Source organism: Peromyscus eremicus, chromosome 14 (assembly GCF_949786415.1).
Source record: "Peromyscus eremicus chromosome 14, PerEre_H2_v1, whole genome shotgun sequence".
Classification (NCBI taxonomy): domain Eukaryota; kingdom Metazoa; phylum Chordata; class Mammalia; order Rodentia; family Cricetidae; genus Peromyscus; species Peromyscus eremicus.
In genome coordinates this window covers 82,997,699-83,025,422 of record NC_081430.1, presented here as the reverse complement: position 1 = coordinate 83,025,422, position 27,724 = coordinate 82,997,699, and the positions used below count along the sequence as shown (strand labels likewise).

At 43.9% G+C, this 27,724-nt stretch overlaps 1 protein-coding gene across 5 annotated transcripts in view; it reads left to right on the top strand.

Moving 5' to 3' along the window:
* Positions 1-27,724, top strand: part of Arel1 (apoptosis resistant E3 ubiquitin protein ligase 1) — a 50,608-nt gene that overhangs the window by 5,451 nt on the left and 17,433 nt on the right. The window contains exons 1-6 of one of the 5 annotated variants that reach the window (XM_059279750.1): positions 3,362-3,627; positions 5,379-5,490; positions 14,451-14,635; positions 22,246-22,306; positions 23,153-23,379; positions 24,822-25,059. In XM_059279750.1, coding sequence (XP_059135733.1) covers positions 22,291-22,306; positions 23,153-23,379; positions 24,822-25,059 — 481 coding nt within the window. In that variant the 5' untranslated portion in view covers positions 3,362-3,627; positions 5,379-5,490; positions 14,451-14,635; positions 22,246-22,290. The other 4 variants (XM_059279751.1, XM_059279752.1, XM_059279753.1 and 1 more) reach the window with 4 other exon arrangements.

The window sequence follows — 27,724 nt, the reverse complement described above, 5'->3', positions numbered from 1 at the left end:
ATAGTTTTTTTCCTTAAAAATAAGACTGGAGGGGTCTGGAGAGAGGGCTCAGTGGTTAAGAGCACTTGTTCTTACAGAGGGTCCAGGTTCTGTTCCCAGTGCCCACGCGGCAGCTCATAACTGCAGTTCCAGAAAATTCAGTACCTGCTCAGGTCTCCAAGGGCACTAGGTATAACCGGTAGGACATATACATACATGCAGGCAAAACACTCACACACATAAAATAAAAATAGATACATACTTTTTTGTTGTTTTTTTTGAGACAGTGTTTTACTATGTAATCCTGGGTGTCCTGGAACTCATGTAGACCTGTCTGGTGTTTACCTCGCAGAGGTCTGCCTGCCTCCACCTTTCTATAGTGAGTGCCACCACACCAGGCTAAAGAAACATACACACACACACACACACACACACACACACACACACACACACACACAAAGGTGGTGGGCTAGCTCTGCGGCTCAGCAGGTTGAAAGTGCTTGCCATGCAAGACTGAAAACTTGAATTTGACCCTGGAACCCATAGTGGAAAGAGAGAACCGACTCCTGAAAATTGTCCTCTGACCTCTACACAAATGTGTGGCACACACTGTGTGCACACATGGATAATAGTAATATGTAAATGTTAAAGAGTGGACTTGAAAGTAATGAATGGATCCTCATAGAGGCAGAAACTTTAGCTTTTAATGTGTGTGTAACAATTGCAGTTCTGCCCTGCAGGGCTGCGTATCTGGCCATTTGCCTGCCCTTTCATGCACAATTAATGAAATAACAACTTCCTAGACTTATTGAGGGAGACGGCTTGTCAGATTCAGAGAATTACTTTTGAAATATTCCTGCTATAGCCAAGCTTCAGTAGTTCAGGGTTACCTGAGCATAAAAGCTGCTATGGGATGGGAACATGGCAATCTGTCCTCATTCTGTGGATCAACATGGAAGAGTTCATTTTATAGACAGAAGACCATCACGGTTAAAGGAAGTAGTAAATTGAACTAATTTCTCTTTTTTTTTCCTTTTACCCAAAACAAATTTGTTGTTTATTTAGACATATTGTCAGCTTCAAAAATTTTGGCAATTCTTAATCTTTCTGAGATGGACATGACTCCAGAAAATGATCCTAACAAGCATAGTGGATGGGATGTTGAAAGAGGAAGCCAAGAGAAATAAATTCTGACACCAGGTGTGGCGATGTATGTCTATAATCTCAGGAAAGGCTGAAATGAGGGTAGAGAGTTAGAAGCAGCTTGTTTTACAGAGTAAGACCATATCTCGAAAAGATCAAACCCCAACAAATAAAACCCCTAACAGATGGAAAGAGCAAGTGGGTTAAAACTCACCCAGCCTCTAGTTATAGGCAGTTGCTCTCTGTGCTACATTTTGAAATGGTTCATTTCCGGTCACCTGGAACTCAGACACTTATCAGTACAATAACCATCAGTTGGAGAAGTTAAAATGAACGAGAGAAACCAGTTTAGGAAATGTTTGAAGCTTTAAAAAACAAAGGAATTTGTTATTATTTTAATTATATATACAATGTCTATAAATATATATATATATGTATATATATATGGGGCTGGAAAGATGGCTCAGCGGTTAAGAGCACTGGCTGCTCTTCCAGAGGTCCTGAGTTCAATTCCCAGCAACCACATGGTGGCTCACAACCATCTGTAATAGAAACTGATGCCCTCTTCTGACCTGCAAGCATATATGTAGACAGAACACTATATACATAATAAATAATCATATATATATATGGGTGTCAATATGTCTCTGTCCATGTGAATGCCATTGCCCACAGAAGCCAGAAGAGGGCGTCCGATCCCCTCGAACTGAAGTTAGAGGAGGTGGTGAGCCACCTGGCCCAGGTGCTGGGAACCAAGCTGGGGTCCTCTGCAGGAGCAGTCGTTGGCTTGACTGCTGAGCCCTCTCTTCAGCCCACATGTAAAGTTTTAGCACCTTGTCAGCTATCTCTAAAGTTCAAAAAGGAGTTTGGAGTTTTATTGTCTTTCAGCATATGTTCTTGGGCAAATGTTTCCTGAACTCCATTCACTTCCCCATCACTGTCAGCGTTTTTCACACACACACACACACACACACACACACACACACACACACACACAGTTTCTGAAATATGGATTCTTCCATGTCCTGACTTCTGACACAAACACTAACTCCCTTGCCATATGGCAAAGGAGGATTTAAAGGGGAGAAGCTCTTTTTATAGGAGTTCCATCTAAAGCAGCACCATGTAGTGTCATTCTGTACTTGGGAAAACACTGCTTGGGCAGTTCTTTCTAGATATTAATGATTGCACTCCATTTCTGTCTTTGAAATGTAGCCCTGTTCCAACAGGTGTCAGTGTCTAGTGAAGTTGCCTTAATAGTGACATAGTGATGAAGGATGTCAGGCTAAGATTAAAAGGTAGTATTTTCAGCCAAGCTTGATGGCATGTTGTCTGTAATCCAGATAATGTTCTCAACCTGTGGGTCACGACACTGATGTGGAGGGTCAAATGACCCTTTCACGGGGTTCACATATCAGAAATAACTTTATGGTTGGGGTCATCACAACATGAAGAACTGTATTAAAGGGTGGAAACATTAGGAAGGTTGAGAACCGCTACTGTAATTCCATCCCTTGAGTAGTAGACAAAGGAGAATCAGGAGCTAAAGGCCAGCCTTAGCTACATGAAACCTTGTCTCAAAAAGTCAAACAGACTGTCTGGGTAGAATGCTCAGTTGGTAAAGTTTTTAGGACCTGAGTCCAGACCCTCAGCACTCATGTAAAAAGTTGGATATGGCAGCAGAAGTCTATGATTCCAGCTCCAAGGAGGCAGAGACTGGAAGGTAGGGAGGCTTGATGGCCAGCCTTCCAGTTTAGGTTCAGTGAGAGAACCTACCTGTGGGGTGGGGGAAGGTAAACAGCCATGGAGGAAGATGCCTGGCATTTGACCTCCGGTCTCCACGGGCACACATACATAACATACACACCTGCATCACACAAAACAAGCAAAATTCTATTTTCAAGCCTCTCCTTAGGGGTCATGTTTGTAATCTCCAGACTTGGGAGGAGGGGCTAGAGGACTGGAATTTGGAATCCAGCCTGGGCCATACCATGAGTTGCAGAACAGCCTGGGCTACCTTTCAAAACAAACTCAAAATAATTTATTTGAATAAAGTGATGAATACCAAGAAAAAAAATCCACACAGAGCCCCCATGGGCCAATAATTTTAGAAGCTCCTGTTTTCTGGGCTTAGCGGGGACAGAGTATGACAGGGACACAGGGCAGTTTTCTCTTTTGTTTTTCTTTAGATGTCCCACAGTACAAAGAGAGCAACGAGACAGTCAATGCTTGTTCTCTCTGTTTTCCTACTCTATCTGAGCAGGACTTAGTGATTCCAGACCAGTCCAGATGGAGACGGAAGCAGAATGTATCCGACCTGTCTTTTTGTACCTGCCACTTGCTTCGTTTTGACTCTGAGGAACTGTCTTGTTTTAAAGAGAATGGTGCAAAGAGACTCCAGAGTAATGGGACGTAGAATTGCTTTGGTTCTGATCATCTTAACCTTTGTAAGACAAAATTTTAAATTAGCTTGCGAGGACTTCAGCTTTCTCCAGCTTCCTACAGGTGAGAGTGACTTAGAATGATCTTCTGGAATCTTCTCTTCACACCAGGATGGCATGTGGTTGATTGTTCCAGGCCTGGTCCCAAGGTGTGTGTTCTGGGTTCTAGAACTCGTCCTCAGAAGCAGATTCAGAGCTGCAGAGATTTGGGGTTGCTCCGAAGACAGTGCAGGGACTAAAACCTTGGCTCCATTTAGCTTTGCCACTTCTTAGGTGGAAGGGGAAATCTGTTCAAAGACAAGTCTTTCCCCGGTTCAGAAATAGACTCTAATTTGAGTAGTGCTTAGTAGTGTGGGAAGACTCTGAACGAAACAAAGAGATGATGAGCCCCAATAATTATGAGATAAGTGGAGCGCAGGGTTTAATAAAATCTTGTTAAAATTTTTGACAAGGGATTTTTTTCATATGAAACTTTTAGATAAACTTTAGAAGAAAACAGGAAAAAGTCTTTGTGATCTTGAGTTAGGCAAAGGCTTTAAAAATGTAGAACACAGGAAACAGCCGAAGAAATGGCTTAGTGGTTAAGAGTACTTACTGTTTTTTTCAGAGTTCAAGTCCCACCAGCTAGTCAGGCCGTTCATGCCTGTAACTCCAGCTCCAGGGGATCCAACAGGCTCTTCTGGTTGTAAGCTGGAGCAAGAATATGAGAGCACGCGCGCGCGCACGCACACACACACACACAATTTAAAAATAAGAAACAAACTATAAAAGAAAAAGTTGATAAATTGGATTTCATCAAAGTTGGAAATGTTTACTCTTTTAAAAAGTTCAGTTTCTGATAGATGTGGTGGTGGTGCACACCTTTAATCCTAGCACTGGAGGTAGAGGCAGGCGGATCTCTTGAGTTCAAGGCCAGCCTGCTCTACAGAGGGAGTTCCAGGACAGCTAGGGCTGTTTGTTACACAGGGAAAAAGAAAAGAAAAAAAGTTCAGTTTCCATTAAGAAAACGAAAAGGAGAGCTAGAGAGATGGCTCCATAGTTCAGAGCATTTGCTCACTTTTCCAGAGGACCTGAGTTCAGTTCCCAGCACCCATGTTGAGCAACTCACGACAGCTCAAGTCCAGGTCCGTGGAATTGACACCTTCTGGCTTTCACAGGCACCACATACACAGCGCACACACAAATATATATACAAACTAAAAACAAAACAAAACAAAAATTAAGCAAAGAGCAAACCACAGAAAATACTTGGCAAGTGTATATCTAATATCCAATAAAGGACTTACATGGAGCGTCTAGACAGAACTAAAGCTCAGTGGTAAGAAGACATAACGTTTGAACAGGCATTTACCAGAGAAACTATGCAGTAGCTAATATGTACCTGAAAAGATGCTCAGAATTCTTAGCCCTTGGAAAATGCAAATTAATCCTGGTGTAGTAGCACAGCTTTTAATTCCAGCATTTAGGAGGCAGAGGCAAGCAGATCTCCATGAGTTAAGAGGCCAGCCAGGGCTACATAGTTAAATCGGGGGGGGGGGGGGGGGGGGGGCGCGTGCGCAGCTATGAGAATGATTAAAGTTAAAGCCATTGACAGTACCAAGTGTTGGTGAAGGTGGAGGAACTAGATACCTCATTGTTGGTCTGAATATAAAGTGGTACAGCTGCCTTGGAGAGCAGTTTGGCAGTGTAAGGTGAAAATATGCTTCCCGTATAAACTCACAGTTCCACTCCCAGGTATTTACTTCAGAGAAATAGAAAGACATGTCCATACAAAAACTTACGCTTGAAGATTCATTGCAGCTTTATCCGTAATAGACTAAACTGGAAATAATCCAATTGTCCATCTGGTGACTGGATAAACAACCTGGACTCTGTCAGTAGAAGGAACTACTACCCAGCAATCAAGAAGAATGAACTACTTACTGATGTAAGTAACAGCATGAATGAATCTAAAAAGTGGTAGATGGCTCATCTGTTAAGAGATTAAGGCTGCTCTTCCAGAGGACCTGGGTTCAATTCCCAGCACCCACATGGCAGCTCACAAATGTCTATAACTCCAGTCCCAGGGGACCTGGTACTGTCTTTTGGCTTCTGTAGGCACCAGGCACACATATAATACACAGACATATATGTAGGTAAAACACTCACACATAAGATTTAAAAATAAATCTTAAAATTTGGATGAGATTCTGTGATTTGTATAGGATTAGATGGTTATTAAATTAAGTCAAATTTAGACTAATATTCCTTTTTTAGAAGATTTATTTTCATTTGAATGTATGTGCACATGAGTGCCCAGGTGCCTGTGAAAGCCAGAAGAGGGCATCAGATCATCTGACAGGGTCTGAGCCATCTCTCCAGCCCCATAATATAGTTTGGGTTCTTTCAAAGTTATTATGTGTATGACTGTTTTGCCTGTGTGTAAGTATATGTATCAGATATGTACCTGGTGCACATGAAGATCAGAAGACTGTATCAGATGCACTGGATCTGGAGTTACAGATGGTTATAGCTGCCATGTGGGTACTTGGAAATGAACCTGGGTTTTCTGGAAGAGCAGCCAGTGCCCTTAATGCTGAGCCATCTCTCCAGCCCCACCTTAATAGTCACATTTTTAACAAGGTTGGGTGTGGTGGTGCACACCTGTAAACCCAGCACTCTGAGGCAAAGGCTTGCCTGTTTCACATAGTGAGTTCCCAAGACAGCCAGGATTAGGTAGAGAGACCCTATCTTAAAACAAACAGAAAACAAAGAGTATAATTGTATTTGAAGTTGTTAGGTTAGAACAGGAAAGCTCAAGAAAACGTATGGAACTGGTGTTACAGATGGTTGTGAGCCACCGTGGGGTTGCTGGGAACTGACTGCAGGTCCTCTGCAAGAGCAGCCAGTGCTCACCTCTGAGCCATCTCTCCAGCAGTACCCCCCACCTTTTTGAGGTGGAGTCTCTGTAGTCAAGACTGGCCTCAGATTCCTGGTCTGAAGTGACCTTCAGCTCAGCCTCCACAGTAGCTGGACTGCTAGTCTGTCACCGTTGCCCACTGGCAAGCCCCGCCTGCTGGAAGTTCACTTAGTCCATGTTTGTCTGCTTTTCGTGGTGGTCTTTCTCATTTCCCCAGTCTCCGGGCTGCTGCATGTGTCTCTACTCTCACATATCTGTTTCCATTTGTTTTGTGGATGTCTACCTGTATATCCTGTCGGGGCACAGGGTTAGCCCTTCTGTACTGGTTAACTCTCCTTCCCTTCGCCCTTCCTCCTTCATCCACACCATTTCTCTAGACTCCCAAGGCTGGAAAATCAACATTTGTTTTAGCTTTTCACCCTTGTTTCTTTCTAAAACCTCACAGGTCATTCATCCTGTTGCTTCTAAGAACATAAAGAATGCTCTAGCCTCTCCCTCCTCTATTTCATGATAGAGTCTGACTAGTCTGTAACCATCTCTCCTTTTCATCTTTTCCTCCTTGAATTTTTTTTTTTTTTTTTTTTTTTTTTTTTTTTTTTTTTTTTTTTTTTTTTTTTTTTTGTGGCATGGGGATGACCTCATGCATGTGAGATGGGTGTTCAACCACTCAACTATATCTCCAGCCATCCCACTTTTTTAAACTTTTTGAGACAGAACTTTACAAATTCAGGCTGGCCTTGAAGCCTTAAACTTTTGATCGTTTTTGTCTCTGCCTCCTGCTACCAGACTCAGTTTACTTCTTGGGGGCTTAGGGAAACAGAGGATCTTACTATCTAGCTCAGGGTGGCCTCAGACTTGGAACTTCCTTCCTCAGCTTCCTGATGCTGGGATTACATGAAGCACCACCATGGGCACTCTGATCTTGTCTCGGTCAGAAGTCTGTCTTTTTCATTCTTGTTTACCTCCAGAGTTATTTCTCTTAAAATCTGTTACCCTTTTTCTCCTTTAGTTAAAAAAACAAAAAACACTTAAAAATGTTTTCTTGTTGCTTAAAGTATAAAACTAAATAATATCTCTTTAAAATTCAAATTAAATACTTAATTTGTGCTCTCATTCAATCCATCTCCCAAATACTCCTCTCCCTGGCCAGGGAGTGGGGGTCCTTTTATATAATCAGAATTCCTGGTTAATATCATAGACTTTGGAATCAAATTGTCTGGCTCCTTGAGCTGTCTAGTAGGTGGCTTTATCAGCATTATTTTAGCTCTCTGTCCCCTAATCCAATAGAGTATAGAATATATATGCTTAACATGAGGTTGCTGTGAGGGTTGAATGATGGAATGCGGAGGAAAGGCTCCATACAGCAGTACCTGGCCCACAGTAAGTTCCCAGCGAAGGCAGACTCCTGCTTGCCGTTACCATCATCCTTGAGCGCGTCCCGAGCATTCAGTGTTTTGGATGGTTGCTATGACTGTTCCCACATGGGATCTCTCTAGAAAGCCAGTTAATCCCTTGGGTAGAGTGTAGCCATCTTCCTCACTTCCTGGAGCTGCTGTGGCGTGACATAAACCACCGTCATACTTGGCAACCCAGCAGCCTTTAGAACAAGGCACCCGCTCTGGGATGCCCCTTCCCAGTCTCTTTCCCTGTAGTCCAAGGCTTGCTCTTCTAGAGCAGCTGGAGTTGTTCTCTTCTCACTGTGTCTTCACAACTGAGAAAGGGTAAGTGACTAGTCCAGGACCAGTCAGTGGTAAGATTCATGTTCTTCGCCATGAAGAATGCCTCATCATTTGAGGCTGCACTTAGAAGCAGACACCCTGTCCCTGTGGCCTTTCTAAATTCTTTGCTTTTATAATGCTGAAATTTGTCTTCATTCCTCATTCCGGCTTGGTGTTTTTATCTGTCTCTAGGATATCATGCACATCACCCCTTATTTACTAATTCTTTAAAAAACGTTTTATTTTTTAATTATGTGTATATTTGTGTATCTGGTGGGGGGGGGGGCGCGTGTCCTTGCAAATGCAGAGAGGCCAGAAGAGGTAGTCAGAATTTCTGGAGTTGGAGTTCTAGCAGGCTGTGAGCTGCTTGACCGGGTCCTCTGCAAGAACAGTCTGCACTCCTGACCACTGGGCCACTTACACTCCTTAGTTCATTGACTCTATTGCCTCTGTTAGGAAGACAGCATCTGTCTCTGAAGGCAAGGTTACTTTCTCCTTCCTTGTCCTCCACACCTTGTTATTCCTCTGTCACTACACTTGGCACACTGTATTGTCATCTTCCATGTTGAATCAAGTGCATCAGGTTACCGAAGGCCATCTTCGTTGGTAGTTCATGGTTGCTGGCCACGGGGGAGTCATTTCCTTCACTGGTACAGCCACTGGGAACTTGCCCACACTACAGTCGATAACCCCCCCACACACACACACACATACACACTCATTCTCATGCAAGCAACCTTAATTCGATTCAGTGGGTCACAGAAGTCAGCAGCAACACAAAGACATGAAATAGAAGAAAGGCTTGCTGGGAAGAAGCAAGGATTCAGCAGGAATGGGAGGGGAACGAGAGGATAGTAGGGGGTGAAAATGACCAAGGTGCATTCTATACATTTATGCACTTAGCAGAGAATTTAATTAAGATAGCACGTATTAGGCCAGTCTGAGTATATAGTTAAGGCACTTTCAAAAAAACCAAGAGCAGGGAGTTGGTTTTCTCTTAGAACCTTGTGTAGCATGCAGGGAATTTGTTCTGTGGTATGACCTTGTGCAGCCTCCAGGGAGGTAGTTCTGTGGTAGGACCTTGTGTAGTATGTCTGAGGTCTTGCGCTTGACTCCGAAAACACAAAAAGGAAAGAGGAATGAAAGGGAGAAGAAGTGGGGGAATTCTGTCTTATTTCTCTTGTGCCCTGGGACTTCAGCGTTTAGCAGGTAGTCTGGTGGATGCTCAAGAAATGTGTATTGAAGAGTAAGTCGTGCAGAGGAACCAGGGTTGTTGGTTGAAGTGTTTCTGTAGTTGCAGAAAATAATTCTAATCAAAGGGAAACTATGGGTCTCTAGGCATGGGGAAATGGCAGCAAATCGGGGCTGAAAATGTGAGTGTGTGATGGGCGGTAGTGGGTGGTGACCTGTGTGCAGGAGGGGTGTGTGTGTGTGTGCGCGTGCGTGCTTTTCAGACGTGCACAAGCGCTTTAAGGCCCATGGCGGGGGCAGCAGCTGGCAGCATAGCGTCAAGAGCCTTTTGGTCTTAAGTATAAAATATGTACAACTGTTTTGAACATACCAATGATTTAGCTTTAGAAATTCATGAAACTTTTGTGTTCTCTGTTCTTATCTGTATATATAACTTGAAAATAATTTTTCCTCTCTGCTCACTTTCTCCTCCAATAAGAGAAATATTGCAAGACATATCATTTATCCTCTCAGTTTTGGTGTGTTCTGCGTGCCCCAGTGCCCAGATCTGAGAGATAAAGATCGAGGTTTAGTCTAGTATGGCAGCACACCAGCTTTCTGTGATTTGGGGGCTTGCCCACTCCGAAGTATTATGTCATGGGACAGAGGAGGGTGAGCTCATCTTGTTCTGATTGACTGGGCTGTTCCTGGAAGGCTGCAGTCAGTTGGAGGCACCTCATTACAAGAGTGCTGGGGACCAGTTGGAGGGAGTTCACAGGAGACCCACAGGAATGCGTTAAAGACTGAAGAGGCTGACTGATGAGGAAAGACTAGAAATGAAAACCGTATAACTTGGCTGAGCCAAGACAGCAGAAGTATACAACTGTATAAATATCTCAAGAATATAAACTTGATTGGGGAGGGTTTGGGATGGGGAGAAAAAATCCAAGAGTAAAATTGAGGCGGCATAATTACAAACCAGCAGTTCAAAGCATAGGGTAGGATACTTTATTTCTGAGAATCTTCATAGACCACTCTGCCCTTTGGACCTTGTGCCAGCTGATTTTTTTTTTTTTAACGTTGGAGAATATGTCTGAGAAATACTTTTTTTTTTTCACATTCTGCCTTGTTTTGTGGAAAGCAGTTAGTGATAATAGAGCTCTTGCATGCTGCCACTATCTCTAAATTACCTGAAGTGGACCTTCACATGCATGTTTTCTTGGCTTGTTAGAATAGTGTTTTGAGGGCTGGAAGGATGGCTCCATGGTTAGGAGCACTTGCTGCTTTTGAAGAGGACCTGGGTTTGGTTCCCAGCACCTAGCCGATGGTTCACAACCGTTCATAATTCCAGTTCCAGGGGATCCAGTATCCTCTTCTGACCTTCACCAAGCACACATGGGGTGCATATACATACATGCAGATACACTCAAACACATAAAATAAGTAAATCTTTAAAAAATGTTCCAGTGGCATTTTGAAAACAGACTGAGTCATTAGTATGTATGAAAATAATTTTAGGAATAGTAATGTGTTTTATCCTTCAGGTGCATGTATAACAGATCCTCTTGCTAGGCCCTTTGGAAATGATTGACTAAAATTCCCAGTTGTCCTATGAATATAGACATGGGACTTTTAAATAAGAGTTAAAATAAGAGCCAGGAATAGTTGGGAAGTGGAGACAGGAGGATGATGAGTTACTACATACTGAGATCCTGATTACCAACCCTCAAGAGGGAGAAAGAATAGAAATGAGAATACTTTGCACAGTTCTTTAAGTTTTCTAGCTCTTTTCCTAGAAGGGGGCGGGTAGTAGGATGGGAAGAAAAGAATTTTATGCTTCTTTGATTTGTTCTAGGGATATATTCGTGTTTACAAAAGGCAGCTACATAACTTTAAGATAAGACCTTTGGGATGGTTGTAGTAGCACAAGGTTGTAAGCACAGCTTTTGGAAGCTGAGACCAGAGGATTGTGAGTTCAAGGCCAGCTGCGTAGAGAGATCCTGTCTGAAAGCCAGGTATCTGACTTAGCCCCCAAAGGTCAGATAATATATACATACATCTCTTCTGTAGCTACTGGGCTCGACCTTGCTGTGCAAAAACTGAGTATGTATAGGCTGGGTATGTAAATGAATGACTTGGCCATCCTTGTTCCGCTTGTACTTAAAAAGACAAAGGTCTACAAATTAAAATTTCACTGACTCCTGCTTTAGTCTCTTGCACTTGAAACCACAGTCTCTAAGACCAGCAACGTAAGGATTACTGTAACCCTGTTAGAACATGGGGATATTGGGCTGCCTGCTCTACAGTTGAGGCAGTGCTTCTGAAACATTGAAGTGTTGTGATAGAGTGCAGACCCTGGGAGCCCAGGGCCAAGCACCTTATTAACAATGGAAGGCAGAGGTGGTTAAGACACACTGTGAATCCCCGGGAACTACCATTTCTTACTACTTGACTGTTATGTAAACAGATTATTATAATGCAGACTAATAGTGTGTACGAATAACACGAAGAAGGAAGTGATTGATTCTCCCTGGCATGGGTAGAGGCCATAGTGAAGCCTGAGAGCTGGGCCAGACAGGGGTATCAGCTTCAGTTGAGTCTTGAAGCTCAGTAGAGGTGCTGAAGCATTGGGATAAGCATATTCATAGTAGGGACAGGTTAGATAAGAGCTAGGAGGGAGTTACTTGATTTATTAGCCAAGTAGCTGATCACAAAATTGAAGAGCCACTAATAAAATAATGAATAGAAATAAAACTTCATTATGATTTATTGTAACTTTTTTATACCATTTCATTATTTGAAAAAAAGGTAACTTAAACCCAGCAAGGTGGTGTTTGCTTGTAATCCCAGCACTGGGAGGCAGGGACAGGAGGGAAAGTTCAGTCATCATTGACTATATAGTGAGTTTGAGGCCAAGCTGGGCTACAGGAGACCCTATCTCCAAAAGAAAAAAAAAACAAACAAAAAACAGAAACCCAAAAAGATAATTTGCCTATTCTCTATCCCCCTGTTAAAGAAAATAGGTCCCCCAAATTAAATGCTCTCCAGAAATAGAAACTTTTACTTTGTCTTTGTTTTGTTAAAAATCTGGAAAACTGGGCTGGAGAGCCGTCTCAGTGGTTAAGGGTGTGTTGTACTGCTTTTCCAAAGGATCTGAGTTCAGTCTCCAGTACCTGTGTTGGGCAGAGCTTGGGAGGTAAAGGCAAGAAAATCAGATCAAGGCCATCCTTGGCTACACGGTGAGTTTAGGATTACTCTGAGCTACATGAGATTCTATCTCAGCAGTTCTCAACCTGTATGTGTGTACCTGTGGACACCAGAAGAGGGTGTCAGATCCCCTGGATCTGGAGTTACTAGTGGTTGTGAGCTGCCCAGTGTGGGTGCTGGGAACTGAAGTTAGGTCCTCTGCAAGATCAGCAATCATTCTTAATCACTGAGGAATCTCTCCAACTACCATTTGTAAATCATTGTATCATTATATAATGCTGTTTCTAAGACTGGGCTTGTAACGTATGAGCAGTGTTGTGCTTGTTTTTTCATTTAATACTTTATTTGTGAGCGTTTCCCAATCTGGTGTTTTGTTCTCAAAAGTTTCATTTTTAAATTATAGTATAACATTCTATCATGAGGATCTTTAATAGTTTACATAACTATTCCCTTGTTTGTAGATCCTTTAAACTGGTTCCAATTGCTGGTTGACCCATGTTTTGGCTCATGTACTTGGCAAGTCCATCACCATGTGTTAAAATACATGCATAGACTTACTCAGTTTTAATTATAGAAGTCTGCCAACTTATTTGATCTGCTGGCCTCTAGTCCTTCTGTTCTGGTTTGTTTAGCACTTTGTATTTTCTCCCTTGGTTTCCCTCAGCGGAAAGATAGGAAAACGGTCACTAAAAATGTGGACTCTAAGGCCAGACTGTCTGCTACTTTTTGTGAGTAACTGAGAACATACCTTGCCCTTTATGTCCTGGACTGTAAAATCAGGATGAATAGTCCTGTGTCTGTGTTTAAAGAGAGCTGTATCTGTATTGTGAGTTAGGAAGTACTGATAGTGTTTGTGCCATTGGTGAGCTTGTCTCTTGCCATTTACTGATTAGTAGCCTGTTTTCATCTGCTTTATAGTAGCTCTCTGTGTATATATACCCATAAGCCCCCTTCTGCTACATTTGGTCCCTGAATGTCTTTGAGAGTTGTGAACTGATTTTATTTGGTAATTTATTATGAAAGTTGACAGATTTCTCCCTTCCCTTACTTACAGGAGCAGATTTTACAGCTCCTCACTCCCTTTTTTGGTCTTGAACTCATGATCCTTCTGCCTTAACCTCCCAAGTGCTGGGATTACAGGCATGTACTATCACACCTAGCCAGATTTTTAAAATTTAGTGATAACGCCATTTTTAAAAAATGTACATTGGGGTTTTGCCTGCATGTATGTCTGTGTGAGGATGTCACATCCCCTGGAACTGGAGTTACAGACAGTTGTGAGCTGCCATGTGGGTGCTGGAAATTGAACCTGAGTCTTTTGGAAGAACGTTCAGAGTGGCCAGTACTCTTAACTGTTGAGCCATCTCTCCGGCCCCCATAATATCATCTTTCACCATGTCTTGGAACTGTGGGCATGGGTGCAGAGGAGGTAGCCTGCACAGGCCGATAGGTGCGGTTCTAAAGCTCTGCTTCTTCTTGCCAGCTGAGGAGTGAGTCATTTCTGTGCCTCTGCTATGCGTCCATCTCGGTTCTCTTCCCACACTGTGTCCCAGCCCCGGTAAGCTGCAGCTAGGCCTGAGGCTGGGAGGAGCCGCTTTAAGTCTGTACCGTACCTCACCTTGCTGAAAGACCACATCTAAAGTGCTGGAGCTTGTAGGGAGTGACATGCTTGTAGGCATCGAGGGTGCCCTTGTGGAGTTGGAGTAGCTTCAGTACTATGGAGTTTCTTCTGTTGGAAAGCTTGGTCAGGATTTACCAACACTAAGTTACTTTGCGTGTACTTGCTGCATGTTGTAGCTCCTCTGTTGCTGTGTTGTTTTGGAGGGGTGGTGTGTGGATTATGAAATCTGTTTCAGAAACAAAAACTTACTGCTCTTACTCTTTTCTTTATAGGAGGACCCTGGTATACCAGACTGGATGCGTCTTCTGTGATTGGTTTCGTCTTGCACCAGAGAAGTCCAGGGATGATATATTCTTGGGTTGTATTTCTGCACCTCAGAATCAGCTGCTTCAATGCAGAAACCCTGACTCTTTGCTTACTGGGACACACATAACCTCAATGAACATCTGCTGGACAGGTCCTTTCTGGTGACTTTTTGCTTTTTTTTTTTTTTTTTTTTCTTGTTCAAGTTAGAAGACAAGTGTAAGGAGCCAAAAGTTAACTGCTTTGGTGAATGACTTGGTTCTCTGAACATGGGCCCTCGTTTCAAGGTGAGTATTACTAAGTGCACTGTGTCAGAAACACTTCCTACAGTGTCCTTTGATTGGAGAACAGTCAGTTCACATTGTACAGTGGTTTTGTTGGCAGCAATTTGCTAAGCAGACCCGCTTTCCTTGATAGCTGGCCAAGACAAGCACAGGTTCTCTTACTTCAGTCTTAATTACTAATGTTTGCTCTCAGATCACACATTGTACATCATGAAGTAAACTCTGTCTCTCAGTAGATACACACGCGCACACACACACACACACACACACACACACACACGCACGCACGCACGCGCGCGCACACACACACACACGCGCACGCGCACACACACAGCGCACACACACAGCGCACAGTCAGATGACGGGTTGCAGAGTTAGCGGTCTTCCTCTGTATGAAGTTCAGGTGAGAGCTGCACCCCTTCCTCAGTGTCTTTCCTGGTGTGCCTTATAAACTCCTGTGTTTCCTAATAAGACTCACTTCCACATGTGGGGTACGACAGTCCAGTTAATTTAATAAATTTATAGGGTAGCACTCTTTCTACTTTGAGGAATAAGTTATGTATCGGACTATGCTTGTGGGTGGTGCTGGACACGTTGTTTACATGCCCACCAAGGTACAGTCATCCTCCATCCTCAAAACGGGGTTTACTGCTGCTTGTAAAACTGGGGAGTTACTAAGGCAGGCCACAGACTGAAAAACCACTTTTATACAACGTGGACTAATAGGACAGGACACGGCCTGATCTCAACGCTGAGGCAATAGATTGTTCTGAGACTTAGCTACTGGGATGTCAAACATGGGTCAGTGACCAGACCCTCAGCCTCTTCAGCAAAAGATGCAGGGGAAGCATGGCTGGCAGTGAGGTTTGACTGGCAGAGCAGGTTTTAATATAAAAAAACTAATTCTTCAGTTTTGAAAAATGACCTTTTTTTACAGCTGATCTTCAGTGATGGGGCTAAAATGTATTGGATGTTGTAAACTTTAGAATATGTCTGTCTGTCAGCATTTCCTGAAGATAGGTATTTTCAGCATCTCCTCCCTTTCCTGGGAGCACAAGTGCTCTAGTCTTAAGGAACTTGCCAGGACCCTGCAGTCAGTGAGTGATGTTTCTCTGCTAGAGTTGGCACTGCATTCCACTTGGTGTTGCCGTACGTTGGTTTTACTTCAAAAGATAACAAAAAGCTGGAGGAGCTTGTAGTCCTAATTATAGCTTTGCTGTGAGATTCCTTACTGTTGGATTGGGTGACTTTTTTTTTTCTCTCTCTCTCTCTTTTAATTGTTAATTTGTGTTCTTAAATCTTTTTTCTCAAATACTTGGCTCTTTCTGTGACTTCATTCTTTTTCATGATTCAGCATTACAGGTTCAAAGCTGGGGGCTTCAGTTAGAGTGGGCCTGTTACTCAGACCGTTGTGGGAGAGAGAATCTCAGCAACTTTACTTTTCTTCCTTTCTTTTTCTTTTTTCTTTCCTTTTGGTTTTTTGAGACAGGATTTCTCTGTGTAGCCTTGGCTGTCCTCGAACTTGCTTTGTAGACCAGGCTGGCCTGGAACTCACAGAGATCCTCCTGCCTTTCCCTCCCTAGTGCTGGGATTAAAGGCGTGCACTACCACTGCCTGGCTGCAAATGTACTTTTCTAAGCCCAGTTTTTCTGTTGTTTGTTTGCTTTACCTGTGAAATGAGAATAATAGTGTTTATCTTGTGATCACAGTTAAGGTACTTAGGATAAGATATGTAAAGCCCATTGGGCAATGGCTAGCCTGAGTACTTAGTGCTAGAGAAACCCTCATTCACTGGGACAAGTCCAGCCTTTCGATATTGTGACACAATCTGGTCATTTACAAAGGTCATACTCTAGAACTGTGCAGTTGAGTTACCAATAAGGAAAAAAAAAATTTCATAATGCTGAAGTAAATTAAAGGTTTTGTGTTGGGCCAAATTGAGAGCTATCCTGGGCTGCATGTGGCCCACAAGCTGCAGGTTGTACATACCTGTGAGTTACTAGTTTATGAGTACTCCTGTTGCTCCCTGAGCTTAGAGTGTCGTAGTTTGTGAGACCGTATAAGGGCAAGGATCCTGGAAGAGAGGAGTGTCGGCCAATGCAGGGAAGGAAATGAGTGGAGCATTATGCTTGCCATGCTTCTCTATGCTTGGATTAGAGAGGAAGGGTCCAGTGTAGTTTACAGAGAGAGGGAGCAGCAGGAAGTGGAGAGTGCTGCAGATACAGACTGCTGTAGAAAGTAGCATGTTTGAGAGAGAACCCACGGCCCTCCTTGTGAACATCTGATATGCTTACTGAGCTAATTAAAGTAGTCATCTGGAATCTAAAAGAGCTTAAATAAATGTATTAGTTCAAGTGAATATATTGGTAATGAAATAGATGTTTTAAATCTGTATTGGGGCTGAGTGTGGTGGCACACAATTTTAATCCCAGTACTCAGGAGGCAGAGGCAGTCGGATCTTTGTGAGTTTGAGGCCAGCCTGGTTGATATAGTTCAGCTAGGGCTATGTAGAAAGACCCTGTCTAAAAACAAAGAACAAAAACAAACACCCCCCCCAAAAAAAAACAAGATAAAAACAACAACAAAAACAGTATTAGGGTTAGGAGTGTAGCTTAGTGGTAGACCTCTGCTTAATGCTTGAGGTCTGGTTTCCATCCCAGGACTACAGCTAACAGAACTAAACTGTATCTAAAGGAAGGTCCATCTGTGAAACTCTTGAACCACAGGCATCTGAACAAAGGGAAGAACAGACATTTGATGATACCATCTAACCAATACTTTAGTCATATTTATTGTGGTTTCTCTCTACTATTACACTGGATGAGGATTTAATTTTTTTTTTTGGTATGTGTTGTTGTTAAATATGTGTGTGCTGATGCAAATCCATCACGTGTGTACACATGTGTGAAGAAGGCCCATGGTTGATAAGCATCTTCCCTTGATCACTTTTCACCTCTATTTTTCCATTCAGACTCTCTCACTGAATCTGAAGCTTATTATCAACCTGGCTAGGATGACTAGCCAGTGAGCTTCAGAGATCCACTTGTTTCTGCCCTAAGCAGGGCTGGGATTTCAGGCTTTTTTACATGGGTTCTGGGGACTCAAACTTAGGTACCAACTAAGCCAACTTTGGCTCCCATAGGAGAAGTTTTAAGATTAGTTTTTGTCAGCTGGGTGGTGATGGTGCACACCTTTAATCCCAGCACTCGGGAAGGTGGATCTTTGTGAGTTTCAGGCTAGCCTCATCTACAAAGTGAGCTCCAGGACAGCCTGCACTACACAGAGAAACCCTGTCTCGAAAAACCAAACCAAAACAAAAGAATAAAAAGGTTAGTTTTTGTCTCATATTAGGTACTTTTTTGAAATGAAAAATAAAACAGGAATAAAAGAATGTAAATGCTATAAAACAAATTTTAAAAAGTTAAGTACAAATTCAGAAGTAGTCTATGGATGAAAACTGAAAATGGGAGAATGTATAGACAGTGGACATGACTTTAAAAAAAGTTATTGGCATAAATTAATTAAATATGTATATATAGCCGGGCGGTGGTGGCACACGCCTTTAATCCCAACACTCGGGAGGCAGAGCCAGGTGGATCTCTGTGAGTTCAGGCCAACCTGGTCTACAGAGGGAGATCCAGGATAGGCACCAAAACAATGCTGAGAAACCCTGTCTCAAGAAAACCAAAAAAAAAAAAAAAAAAAAAGTACACACACACACACATATGTATATACATACACACATATATAATATATACACATAATATATATAACATATTATATATATTATGTGTGTGTGTGTGATACATTTTGACTATATTTGCAGGAGCATAGGCACTTTATCAGTGGCTATGTCACTGAAGACTACCTATAAATCCTCAGGAAGGGGTGGGGCCTCATGAGTTCATCCCTTCTCCATGATAGGATATTAACAGGCTCCATCTTGTGCAGGTCTTATACAGGTAATCACAGCTCCCGCGAGTTCATGTCATGTCTAGAAGACAGCATCCCACCACTTCACTCCATCCTTGGCTCTTAGATTCTTTGGCATTCTCTTCTCCAGTGCTCCTTGAGCCTTGAATAGGGTGATGCCAATGTCCCATTTATTGTTGAGCGTTCACGTCACTCTTCTTATCAATTTGACTAGCTGTGAATCTACAGTTACCCCTGCCCACAGCAAATAGAAGGCTCTCATAACCACAGGTGACAACAGCAGCAGCCTATGAATATAACCAGTTCTTTAGAAGGCCATTTAACAGACACAGTGCGTCCATGTAGCTCAACAATGCAGTAGCTTCTCTGCCAGGGTCTGTGACCTCTATCATGGGTTTGCTGTACCAGGAGATGGCTTTGAAAAGGCATGGAGACAGGACATTTCAGGGTGTGGATGTGCGAGTATAAAGGATCTGATTGGGCAACATAGAATGGATAATGAGGGGAAATGATGAATGAGTGTATGAGATATGGTTAAGGAGAGCAGTGTAGGGTGTAGCAGGACAGACGGGGCAGAGAGAACCCCTGGGAGCCGGGGAGGCTGGGTAACAACATTAAGGAGGAAGGAGAAAGGGAGAAGATGTAGATTACACATTCAGAATGTGACCTTGGGGAAATCTTGGAGAAGGGTGAGTATTTTAGGGAAGGTTTTGAGCTGTGATGTTAGAGCAGGGGTGGTTTATAAAGGTCAGACCAATGGGTGAGGAAATGACAGAGCTAGTTCCTGACTCATGGGTTCTGAGAGGAGGAGAGTCATTGGAAAGAAGTAGTTAGTGGTACTGGGTGTAAGCTGCCAAGAGGATTGTGGTAGAGATGAAGAAATGACTTGCTGAAAAAGGTCTAAGTGATGTAAAAGACAGTACTAATAATTTGGTTGAGACATAAATGATTAGGGGAGATAATGACCAAGGGTTCAAAAGGCAAAGGTGGTTATTGGTGGTGTCATGAGTGGATGTTACGGTGTGTGCCATTCCCCAGCTCCTGACACGTTAGACACTCAGTATTTGGTGGCTGCCTTGTTGTAATGAGTTTTTAGCTTACAAAGATTTTCAGTCCTCCACATCAGAATAGTGTGAAGAGTTCTCTTGAAGGTAAGATTTGTTGGTCCAGAGAGAAACCATGTCCTTTGTAACTGTCAATACCTTTCTCCTTGAAGAGCATTGGTGTCAGTAGAGGGTCCCTGAATTTCCTGTCAGCTCCAGAGCAGAGGAGTTGTGATGCTAGTTCTGGAGATAAGAACTACCACGGAGACTGTGAAAACTCACTGTGTTCCAGGCAGAGTTCTAGCCTAACATTAAATTCTCACTTCATGCAAATGTACATGGGAGTGTTCTCCCCATTTGACAGAGAACTGGCACTTGGTAGAAAGAGGAGATGGCTTGGCCAGGGTCATGGTTTGAACTTGTCTAAACTCAAGGATCAAGGCACTGGCTGTGTTCCTCTGTATCTTACTATTTATTAGGCTCTCTGGTTGTCAACCTGTCATTGCCATGGAGAGTTATACCAAAGTCACTCGCTAAAGGAGGTGACACAGAAAACACTAAGTCTTAACTTGTTACAGCAGCACAAAAATGGTGACGCTCACAAGGTGGTGCAGGTAGTTAGAGCTCTGACCCTGCCTTCAGGCTCTGGCTGCCTGTTTGCCAGCTGCCTCACGGAGGAGGGAAGGTTGTACTCATTAGAGGAGGGTGAGAGTTGTCCTGCTCAGTGTCCAAGCTGTAAGTCTCCTCCAAGGATCAAGAGGCTTGAGGTGACAGTGTCATCAGCCACATGCGCTTCACTTTTGTCGTAGCTTCCTCGAGGCCTGGAAGTTTGACATCCAGCTTCACATTGGGTGGCCACCAGTTTTAGAAGTACCTCAGACAGCTAAACTCCCGGTTTGATGCCATGGAACCATCTAGAATAGCCTGGAAGGTGCAGAGAGATGCTTGTAAGCCATATGGTGACAGCTTTTCTACATAGAGTCCCCAGAGAGGAGCGAGTGTTTGGAAGGAGGCGCAGTAATTGTAATCTCAGGCTTTGGGCCCCATGTCGTCCCTATAGAGACATCTAGAGCTTCTTGGGGAATATCGAGACTGCGCGAGCTGACAGTTCCGCTGTTCCTTGTGGGTTTCTTTTCTAGCAGCACTGTAGACTCGTCTACAGGAATTCCCGGGAAAGTCGAGATGGTCATTCCTTAAGTTACCCACTCTGGAGGTTCATTTAATGTGTTATTGACACAGGAACTGGGAGGGGGCGTTTTCTGTCTCCATTATGTGTATACACACGTTTAGTGTGTCCATATGTATGTGTGCAGGTACCCTTGCACATGCATTCAGGGGAGGCCAGAAGTTGACACTGGGTGTCTTTCTCAGTTGTTCTTCATTTCACTTTCTGAGACAGCATTTCTCACTGATCCTTGGAGTTGATTTTGCTCTGCTGGCTGGCCCCGAGCTCAAGGAGTCCTGTCATGGCTGCTTCTCCCACACCTGTTAACAGGGGTTCTGGAGCATCAGACTTCAAGTCCTCATGCTCCTCAGCACCTTTGCTTTTGGTCTTGAGACAGGGTCTTGAACTGTTGGCAGTCCTCCTGTCTCAACCTCCCAAGTACTTGAGTCTCCTCTCTCACTCTTAAAAACTTGAAGCACAATCAGATGTAAAAGCACACAGGCGCTTGCTTTCCTGTCCCCTTTTCAAAGCTGTTTTGTGCCCGCCAAGATCTGAGTCTAGAAATATTTAGATAAGTCCTGTCTCTAAGTAGTAAGTGCTGGATGCTGCTGTAGAAATGGGGGCGGTGGGGGGACGACGACAAGTTGAATGACAGTGAAAATGTCCCCTCTGACTCGGGCCTTAGTGGACACCACTTAGGATGAAGGTACCGTCCCTTCTCCTCTTGTTCTCTTGTTCCTCTCCCTAGCCTTCTGTTGAAGTCATCTTCCTGAGGGCCCGTTAGTTTGTGTGATTTGGTAATGTCGGGAATGACTTCTCTGTACCCACTGCTTATTATTGGGATGACCCGGAGTTCATTTTAGTTACATAATGCCAACACCGTGACCACGTTTACTTGTAAAAAAAATCTTCAATTTATCTAGCTGTTTCTACTTAGCTGAATTACTTTTAGAGGGCAAATAGCATTCAGGGAAAGCATTCCATTATCTTCTTCCTTGCGTTAATTAGTACCACTTTGCATGGAAGAAGGAAACTGTCTTGGGAACCCAGAGTCTGAGAAGATGAAAGCTGTCTAATTTCATTTTGTTATTAGCCTAAAGCAAGAGGCTGCTTGTGGTGTTCCGAGAGTGGTCAGTAGATTCTAACCTTTGTAGGGAGTGCTATGACCTCACTATATTTGCGTGACCCATGGCATCGCCCCTGTCAAGCTTGGCAGAGAGGACAGGGTGTCAAGGCACTAGACTAGAGCAGGCTGGCGTAAGCCTTATGCTCTCCTTATCTCCCACCCTAGGTGGCTTTAAGAGAGTTGGGGAGACACTGAACACATTTTCTTTTGCAGTTGCGGCTGTGATCCTCGGCTGTCCGTTGGCATTGAAGAGACCTGATGTTTTACGTTATTGGTATGTGATAGAAAGTTCTTTTTCTTGTCTTTTGGCTATTGTTGTCTAGTTCCTATTTGCCGCCTCATCTCTCTTCCTTCTTCTTGAAAATGGAGCTAGAAATATTTTCACTTGTGCCAGAATGTACCTTCACACAGTTGGCAGAGAAGTTCATTCATTTGGGAAATATTTATTGGGTAATTACAGTCTGTGCCAGACAGTGTTTACTGTAAAGTCCAAATCAAGACAAAAATCTGCCTTTAAGGAGTTCACACTATGAAGGGGATGGGGGGTTGGGCAAGGAGGAAGAAGTTTGAGGAAGCCCAAGAGAAGGAACCCTAACTGCTGGGCTGGCGGAAGGTTTTTGCCAAGTGGACAAGAAAACAAAAGGCTTCCAAATGGAGAGTACCAGAAAGCACATTGATTTGACTGCTTCTGTGAGGGGCAGCACAGGCAGGAAGGTGGAGGAACATTGTGTGGGTCTCATGGAGTAGAACGGGGTCAGCAGACTTTGGTAAAAGGCAGGAGAGCAAATATGTTCCCGTTTTGAAAAACACACAGTATTCTTCCAATTCTCAGCTCTGCCTGGGTGGTGCACAAGCTGCCACAGTTTGTTTAGGACAGGGTGAGGCAATGTCCCAGCATAACTTTTTTTACAGAAAACTGGCAGTGTGTGGGATTTGCCCTGAGTACTGTAGTTACCTACTCCTGTTCTAGAAGTTTCTCTCTTTACCCGGTGGTAGAGTGTTTGTTTTTACAATGTTGCAGACTCATCTAGACTTCCTTTAAGCTTTGGAGGCTGACCACTTGTGCTGTGGAAGCTGTGGTGTGTAACTGGCAGGTGGTGTGTGTTTCTCTTTTACACAGGTGGAATCACAGTGTCTGTGCTTGCATTCTTCTTCACAATTAAGTTCCTCCTTGAGCTTGCCGCACGTGTAGTCAGCTTTCTTCAGAATGAAGACCGTGAGCGCCGCGGGGACCGGACCATTTATGACTACGTGCGGGGAAATTACCTGGATCCCCGGTCCTGCAAAGTGTCCTGGGATTGGAAGGACCCCTATGAGGTGGGCCACAGCATGGCCTTCCGAGTGCATGTAAGGGAATGTTTCTGTCTCCATACCCATAGTGGTTTCTGAGTCACTTGCTTTCCAGAGTACAGTGCTGTCTCGGTGGTGCAGGCTGATGCTAACATTTTCCCTTGTTTTTCAGTCCCTCCCAGGAACTTGGGGATTGTTAATATCTGAAGAGCCTTGACTTTTCCTATCCTTTTGGTTTACTGGGTACACAGCTATGATGAAGTGTAAAGCCTAATAAGAAAAGCAGTGTTGAGCTGGTTGGATTTGCACTACTATGATGCCAGCAGGTGGGAGCAAGAGGATCAGGAGTTCAAGGTCATCCTTGTCTGCATAGGGAGTTCAAAGCCATCCTAAGCTGTATGGGACTCTGGCTCAAAAATAAAAAGCCCAAAACAAACGTCTTTAATCCCAGCACTCAGGAGGCAGAGGCGGGCAGATCTCTGTGAGTTCTGGGCCAGCCTGGCCTACATAGTTCTAGAGCTGTATTATGTAACCTTGTCTCAAATGGGAGGGAGAAGAAACACAAGGGAAGAAGGAAGTGTGGGAGGAGGTGTTGCAGATCAGGAATTAGTAGATCTAGCCTGAAAGCCCAAGCAAGCCCGTTTCTATAAATGCCGCCTCCTGCTCCTCCTCCTGCTCCTCCTCTCTTCTTCCTCCTCCTTTCATTTTTTCTTTCCTCCTCCTCCTCCTCCTTTGTTATTGTTGTTTTAGAGACAGGGTCTCACTCTGTAGCTCTGGCTGTCCTGGAACTCACTATGTAGACCAGGCTGGCTTTGAACATGCAGAGATGCACCTGCTTCTGTCTCTCAGCTTCTGGGATTAAAGGCGTGCGCCACTCTGACCGCCTGGCATTGTGAATGCCTTTTAGTTGGAACACAGCCATGCTCATTTGTCCTTCAGCTGCCTTCTAATTTGCATAATTAGGATAGTTGTATATGGTCCACAGAGCCATAAACATTTACTCTCTGGCACTTTAAAGAAACTTTACACCCCGTACAGCACCTTCTCCACTAGGTAGGATTGATTCAGTTTGCCGTGTGAGCCTGAATCCCTCAACCTTCGCCCGGTGCTTCCTTCCCCTGGGGCCAGTGCTAGATGCTGTGCTGTTGGCTAACTGCCTCACACTGGCTTAGCGTTGGCCGTAGAATAGTGCTGGGAGCACCGAGGAGGCAGCAGTTATCCTTCAGAATCCTCGGGTTGAAATGGGCCTGTTCTTGACTCCGTGGTGTCCTCCAAACAGGCAAAGAACTTGTCCATGGTTTAATGGCTTTCCTTGTGGTGTGTATGGTAGCCTCTCACTGTGTTCCTAAGAGCAGACCTGAAAGGAGCAGGCAGGCACTGGGGTTTACCAGTGTGACTGACCTTGGCCAGCTGCTTCCCCTGCCCGTACTCTGATCACGTGGGAAGTGGTTCTTTGCCTCAGTTTCACTAACGGGCACCCATCCTCTCCTCCCGTGCAGTTGTTCTATAAGAACGGACAGCCTTTCCCCGCACATCGGCCTGTGGGACTGCGAGTTCACATCTCTCACACCGAACTAGCCGTGGAAATTCCAGTGACCCAGGAAGTCCTCCAGGAGCCAAAGTCCAACGTGGTAAAGGTGGCCTTCACTGTGCGCAAGGCTGGGCGTTACGAGATCACCGTGAAGCTCGGTGGATTAAATGTGGCCTATAGTCCCTACTACAAAATTTTTCAGCCTGGTGGGTTCTTGGTTCATTCTTGGTTTCTCCCTTTACTCCCCCCGGTCCCTTCTTTGTCCTTTCTGGTGGGGTGTCCAGGGCCCATGCCAAGCATGGGCTCTGCCACTGAACAGGACTCCCAGTTCCTTTAAAAAATAACACTTAATGTTGAGATTATGTTCCCAGGCCAAAAAATTCATCAATTTAAAGTGTAATGGGGTGTAAAATTGATTGCTCAGCAGGTATCACCCCATTCATTTTCATGACGGCACCAAGAAACCCCAGACCCATTAGCAACATTGTTGCCAAGCCACCAACTGCAGCTGCTAGTCTATTGTTCTGGAGCTGCCTCTCTGGACAGTTCTATCAACACAATCATGAAACATGAGGCCTTCTTTGACTTGTTTGACCTAATGCTTTTCAGGTTTATCCATGCTCTATCATGTTTAGTTCTTCATTTCTTTTACTTGACAAGTAATATGCCATGTGCTGTTTGTCTTTTTGTAAGCTATGGACATCTGCATTGTTTCTTTCCATGCTGCTTCTAGACTAACAAGAGTAAGACTACTGTGAACATTTTCATACATGTTCTTGTCCGTCCATCCATCCATCCATCCGTCCATCCGTCCATCCATCCATCCATCCATCCATCCATCCATCTATCTATATCTACCTATCTGCCTACCTGCCCACCCACCCACCATTTATTGTGGGGGGCATATCTAGGCCACAGTGTGCATGTGGAAGTCAGAGACAACTTGTAGAGTCAGTTCTTTCCTTCTTCCATGTGGGTTCTGGGGATCACACTCAGGTCAGCAGGCTTGGAGGCAATGTTTTCTTTTCAAATAAGGAAAATAGTAATGCTTTTGCGGTCTTTTTGGCATCTGTGTATGGGTCTGTGTGGGCATGTGTTTTTATTTCTCTAGGAATAGAATTGCTGAGCAATCAGTTTGACAGGCTCTTAAGGGCCAAGGATACCAGAATAGAAAGGAGGTATATTTTTTGATTTTTTAAAAAGACTTTTCAAGTAAAAGCACCTTGGCCCATATCCACTGGTACTGTCAATATGTATTTTACTTCACACTGAAGAGCACCTGCCCATGATCATGCCTTTATGCCAGATAACACATGCTCACTGACATTGAGGTCCAAACCGTGATTTCTAACTCTTGACTCTTAGTTCTGCAACATCGGTGTTTAGTGTGTTGGAGTCCTTCTGTGCTTTATGCTCTCCTGGCATTGTTTTGGAGATGTAATTAGGTATTAGCTAGTTTGGTATCCATAAAAATGATAGGCCCTTTAGCTAATTGGAGGTCACACCTAATGACTGAAGTCTTAGGGAGATTGCCGAGTCTCGCTTGACTGGCCCTGACTGTCTTTGTCTAGAGCAAGGGAGACGGAACAAGCGGTCTCGGCACCCACCGGTCAGCCTCCTTTGCCGGAATGCCGCCCACAGACGCTTCCCACCTGAAGTGCACATTCTTCTTCCCACCAGCCGAGAGCGATTTCTATCCTTACATGCCATCTCTGTTCCAAATCAAACTTCTGAGAATTCTATGTTCACATGCTGATAAATAAGAGATCAGACATACTCCTACCTAGTTTTCCAGTGGTAACTTTCAGATTGTAGTGTATTGGTGATGTTTCTGACATTAAGACAGTTAGTACTGTAATTAGTACAGAACAGGGCTGGAGAGATGGCTCAGTGGTTAAGAGCACTGGCTGCTCTTCCAGAGGATCCAGGTTTAATTCCCAGCAACCACATGGCAGTTCTTAAAGTTTTGTTTTTTTTTTTTTTTTAAAGGACACAAAACATTTCTGCCGTTATAAGCTCCCTCCCTTCTATTACCGTTGGTAGCTCTCTACACTCGTCCTCTGCCACAGGCTTGTTTCCGAACCAGGAATCTAGTTTCCTTTTTTTTTTGGAGGGGGGGAGGGCTTTCGAGACAGGGTTTCTCTGTGTAGTTTTGGTGCCTGTCCTGGATCTCACTCTGTAGACCAGGCTGGCCTCGAACTCACAGAGATCTTCCTGGCTCTGCCTCCTGAGTGCTGGGATTAAAGGCATGCCCCACCGCCACCCGGCCTATTTTCCATTTCTTTTACCAAAACCAGATATGGTGACCCATGTCAGCAATGATCTGTAATGCGAGCACTTAGGAGGTAGAGGCAGGGAATCAGAAGTTCTAGGTCTTCCTTGGCTAGACCCTGTCTCAAACCACAGTCCCAAAGCCAAAGCAAGTTTCTATACTAGGTTATTTGAAGGTGTTAGAGAGGGTGTTAGACTCATACCGAGCAACTTCTCAAGCTGGCTGAGTTTCAGAGATTCATCTAGTTGGTCCCACTTTGTGGGTACTATTCAGTGGTATAGATATCTGTTTAACTGTTCACCCATTGAAGGACACACTGGTGGTTTCCTGTTCTTAACTATTATCAACACAGCTGCTATTAACATTCATGTACATCTTTTTTGTGTGAATGTAAGTTTTCATTTCTCAAGGAAATGCCCTGGAATGTAATTACCAAGGTATTTGATAATCAAATCTTTAGGGTTTTTTCTTTTGGTTTGGTTTGGTTTTGGTTTTTCAAGACAGGGTTTCTCAGTGTAGCCCTGGCTGTCCTGGAACTCATTCTGTAGCCCAGGCTGACCTTGAACTCACAGAAATCCACCTGCCTCTGCCTCCTGAAT